This window comes from Corythoichthys intestinalis, chromosome 2 (genome assembly GCF_030265065.1).
Source record: "Corythoichthys intestinalis isolate RoL2023-P3 chromosome 2, ASM3026506v1, whole genome shotgun sequence".
Taxonomy (NCBI): domain Eukaryota; kingdom Metazoa; phylum Chordata; class Actinopteri; order Syngnathiformes; family Syngnathidae; genus Corythoichthys; species Corythoichthys intestinalis.
In genome coordinates, this window is record NC_080396.1 from 37057388 (window position 1) to 37062573 (window position 5186).

At 39.8% G+C, this 5186-nt stretch overlaps 1 protein-coding gene across 1 annotated transcript in view; it reads left to right on the forward strand.

Moving 5' to 3' along the window:
• Nucleotides 1-4029, forward strand: part of irak1 (interleukin-1 receptor-associated kinase 1) — a 31762-nt gene extending 27733 nt beyond the window's left edge. The window contains exons 10-14 of the mRNA XM_057861333.1: nucleotides 302-370; nucleotides 449-536; nucleotides 604-698; nucleotides 2787-3420; nucleotides 3514-4029. Coding sequence (XP_057717316.1) covers nucleotides 302-370; nucleotides 449-536; nucleotides 604-698; nucleotides 2787-3420; nucleotides 3514-3593 — 966 coding nt within the window. The 3' untranslated portion in view covers nucleotides 3594-4029. The remainder of the gene's footprint in view (nucleotides 1-301; nucleotides 371-448; nucleotides 537-603; nucleotides 699-2786; nucleotides 3421-3513) is intronic.
• The last annotated feature ends 1157 nt before the right edge of the window (nucleotides 4030-5186 follow it).

Genomic DNA, 5186 nt, shown 5'->3' on the forward strand with positions numbered 1-5186 from the left:
CAGCAGCACCATTGGTGTGTGAATGTGTGCGTGAAAGGGTAAATGTGTACTAATGTAAAGCGCTTTGGGCATGGTAACCATATACATAAAGGCGCTATATAAGTATTCTTCATTTACCATTTTACCATAGTTCTAAGTGAAAAGTAAAGCCTCCTGTGAGAAAAATTAACATTTTGAAAAGCCTTTATTACAGAATGGTGAAATCCAATCAAAATTCTAGATGCCATTAATATATTTTTTAGTAATAAAACCCTTGACACCCAGCCTTACAAAAGATTACAAGTTTGTGTCTATCTTGCAGGTGTTATTAGAAGCACTGACTGGTCGGCGAGCTCTGGAAAAAGACAGCAATTCGAAAGACATTTACCTGGTTTGAACTCTTACTTGCGCACACACACTCTCACGTATGAGCGTACACACCTTCACAAACATTACGATGGTTCTGCAGAAAGATGTAGTCCAGGAAGTTCATGAAGACCCAACTGCTTGCTACAAAGCGGCATGGAGTAAACAGGTGGACCGTCGCCTGATAACAGGTCAGTGATTTCCCATTAGGCTGCTCTGCTGCCTCGCCAATTCTTCAATATCTTGTGGGATCTGCAGGGGGTGCCACAGAGCTGGTCGGGAGCATGGAGATAGCAGCACTGGCCTGCAGGTGCCTTGACAGGAAATGGAAGAACAGACCTGCCATGACTGAGGTTTCAATAATTGTTGGTTTTATTGTGAATAATAATAATGAGGAAAAGAAGAAGAGGACTTATCTTCCCAATTTTGTTGGACAGAGTATGTAGCTACTCACCACTGTTGTAGATGCAGTAAAATGTGCCTGTGGACTCCAGACCTTCTAGGACAGTTTCCCAAAATAATGAAGCTTTATTTTCAGGAACCATGTGAATTAGATACAGCACTAAATAAGTACACTCAATTTGCCATTCTGATGGAATGGAATTTTTCATTTCTTGGACTATGACGTGCTTTTTTTTTCTTTAAATATATCCAGACACGTAAGCAACAGTGAAAATCCTTTTTAAAAAAAAAAAAAAAAAAAGAAAAGTATTTTGGGGTCATATAACAACCCTGACAAGAAATCAGCCATTTAATTTCAACTAATTTTCATTCAACTTTTACCTTTTTTTTTTTTTTTTTTTTTTTTTTTTTTTTTTTTTAAACCAACTATTACAGATGATCAACTTCAAACTATATGCCATGTAAAGATGTTGAATGCCTTTACTGTTGCGTCGCACTGTCCGACAAAAAAACAAATCCATATGCAAGGATGAGTCATAGCTGTCTTGTTTTGGTATGGTGAGACCAAGTCAAGTAAAGGTAAATCATGCAATGTGATGGTTTGTTTTAGCGATTATCCTCAATGTGCGACTACCCCAATGTGGCAAGGGCTATGAGGGCCCTTTATATCTGCTCACAGCTCTAGTTATCATTTAAATACACTGCTCAAATAAATAAAGAGAACACTAAAGTAACATGTTGAAGAGCCGAATGAATGAAATATTTTTATTAAATACTTTGTTCTTTCCATAGTTGAATGTGCTGACAATAAAGTGATGGGTCAGTGGTTGTCGGGGGAGGCATATCCCTGAAAGGTCACACAGACCTCTACAGGCTAGATAACCTGCCTAGAGCACCCTGACTGCTATTAGGTATCGGGATGAAATCCTTGGATCCATGGTCATAAGCTACACTTGTGCAGAGGGACCTGGGTTCCTCCTGGGCCACCACAATGCCCAACCTCATGTGGCTGGAGTATGCAAGCAGTTCCTGAAGGAAAAAGGAATTGATAACATTGACTGCCCCCCCCAACCCCCTGCCTATGTTCGCCTGACCTAAATCCAATAGAACACCTCTGGGAAATTATGTCTATCTGGCGCCACCAGGTTACTCCTCAGACTGTCCAAAAGCTCAGTTATGCTCTGGTCCAGATTAGGGACATCTCATTAGGAGCATGCCCAGGCGTTGTAGGGAGGTCATACAGGCATGCGGAGGCCACACACACTACTAAGCCTCATTTGGACTTGTTTAAAGCAGTGGTCTCCAACCCGGTCCTCAGAGGCCCTCTGTGGGTGCAGGATTTCATTCCAACCAGACAAATGACACACTTTTTCTCCAATCTGGTGTTTTACAAGTGCAATCAGTTGATTGCAGTCAGGTGTTGCTTGTTTTAGCAGAAACCTCATTGGTTCAACTATCTGTGCTGGATCGGCAGGAACATAAACCACGACCCACACTGGGACCAGGTAGGAGACCACTGGATCAGCCTGTAGTATGTTTTTCCACTTTAATTTTGAGTATAACTCCAAATCCACACCTCCATGGGTTGCTACATTTGATTTTCATGGATAATTTTTGTGTGATTATGTTGTCAGCACATTCAACTGTGGAACATTCATTCATATCTGCAATGTGTTACTTTAGTGTTCCCTTTATCTTTTGAGCAGTGTAATTGATGCAGGATTTTTTTCATTCAAGAACATATGTCACATATGTACAGGGTGACCCAAAGAAAAAAACGGCCCCAAATATGGATAAGGTCATTTATTGATTTTTTTGGGGGGGGGAGGGGTCGTAATGAAAAGAGACTGTAACTAAAACTATATTATTTTTCCATAACATTATGCTTCATACTAAAAAATAATCTAGTTTTAGCTCCAATCTGTTTTTATTCCAAAAAATATAAAGAAAAGACACCTATCCAAATTTAGGGCCTATTTTTTGGAGGGCGTCACCCTGTGTTAGTTAATGATGCCCACTGATTTTTGATCTTCTCTCAGGTGTTTAACAAACTCCAGGACATCAGAGATCTCCATTCCTCTCGCTGTGTCCCACCTGAATCCCATCACACTTCAGACTCCAGTGTGGAGGTTTTGAGCCAGCATTTGTCCAAACTGGGACCACTCGAGGACACCTACCATCCTCCCAGACGCACCCTACCCCCTTCTTCTTCCTTCTCTAACATCTCCTTACATTCTTGCATAGGTCCTCCCCCCATACATGCTCACTACTCTTCTCTACCACTTCACCCAGCGACCCATAGTCACCTCCACGCTCCCTCCTCCCTTCCTCCCCTCAGATCTTCTCTACCTGCTCCTTCCTCCTCATTTGAGGGTCCTTGTGAAACAGATGAGAGTCGAGGTTTCTCCCAGTATGACCTTTCCACTGGGGGGCAGTTCCACTCCAAACAGTTATCTACACCCATCAGAGACCAGTACCATAATCTATCTGGGCCTATAAAGTCCCATTCCACAGAGCCTTCTGAGGACCAATACAATTTCAATGACAGAATAGGACTTGGTCTCTCACCCATGCCCCCCAGTGGCCCACAGATTGGAGCTGGACCAAGATCAGATGTCCCAGAATTCTTATCTCCTCCAGGTCCTCTCCAGTCACTGTGTCCCCAGGCCTCAGGTAAGATGAGAAAGATTCTTAGAGATAACATTCATTGGTAGATGTCTCACATTATATCTTGTCATGTTTTTGTCTGCTTTTGTGGTCGGCTAGATGGCGTCCAGCCTCGGGAAAATTACAGGGGTCCAGAAGAGAGTGATGAGTTGGAATATCTTCCTGCTACAGACACCTGACACGTGAAGATGATGTAAACACCTGTAAATTAGTTTTACTCCACTAAAATATTATTGGACCAAGATAAAAATCAAGAATCTGACCTAGCCACATGCTGAACCTGGATTGAAAGCTGCACTGATGACAGAATGTGCTCACTTCATATGAAAATGCCCCCATGAATGTCACGTAAAGTTGACAACTGATTCATTCCTCTTTACTGATATTCAGGCATCACAGTTCTCGTTGATGTGCTGGAATACCAAATGGATACAGTTCATATTGTGAGAAGTTGTTACAATGTCAGTGCAGTGTTCAAACTGTGCATTACTTTAAAAAATAAGCCTCATTCACTAATAGATGGTTTTTACTCTGCACAAATCAAGCGTAACCCAAAATCGTCGTTCATGACGTGTATCCTTAGGAATAAATCGGTTTGTAAAATTTGCCGATTGACTGTGATACTGTACATTGGGTTTTCATAATTACATGAATAAAAGACCCAACTGATAATTCAAAACCAAAATTGCCAACACACTCCGTGTAGAGCAGCCGAATACTATGCAGTTGGGTTCTGCAGCTTATTTCCATGAGTTTAGCATCAATTTGAAATTTGGGTACATGATGCAACTTTTTTTTTCCCCTTCAAAAATTCCATTTCATAACACACAAGCTTTTCGCACAACAAAAAATATTTGCGAGTAGGAAGTGAGGTACCGCCAGTTGCCTCAGAGCTGTAGACTTTTTAAAGTATATATCAAAGAGAAAAAAGGGATAATGTTTTAAAATATTACAAACTGTTTATTGGTAATATTGTACATGAATCCAAACAGCAACAGGTGGGGAGTCTTGCCATAATCACAATATTTCACGATTCAAAATGTAATTTTCACTATCAAGCCATAAAAATACAGTATACTGTAATTGCTTTTGTATTCTACAAAGGTGTTCTTGGCAATCATTGTCCACTTTTTTTTTTTTTAATCTACAACTCTATTTTATCCACAGAAGCCTTACATGCTTTGATAACCACATGCTCATTTGAAATTCGAGATATAAGTACTTGAGTAATAATGTGAATTGTGAAAAAAAAAAATTCATCCACAATGGAAATTAACTGTCTCAATTTCTACAATGAAAATACTGCAAAGCAAGTATGTTGAACTACTGGTAATTAATGTTAAATATAGAAAAAAATACTTTATATAAATAATACACATGGATTTGTATCCATGTGTATATCTAATATCTGAATGTTGTTAATATATACAGAAAAATATCAATCGCAGTGAAGTAAAATCTGCAATCATAGTGATCGGTTTGCAAAATGTTGAGAGCACAGGGTTAAAATATTGAAATATAATAACTACAGGATAAGTACTAGTACGTAACTTACTTAAGATATTTTTTTTATCTTAGTTTCAAATTAAAGTGCAATGGCATTTGAGTGTGGTTGTTCCTGTCTAGCAGAATACATGCCATTTATGGGTAACTTTTATGCGTGTCTGTTTCGATCCAAACTTGGAACGAGCGAAGTTCCTATTTATTTAGCCATAGCCAGCAACACCCTGATGTCGTTTCCGCTCGTCTCGCGCTGTTTTGTTTGGTTACCG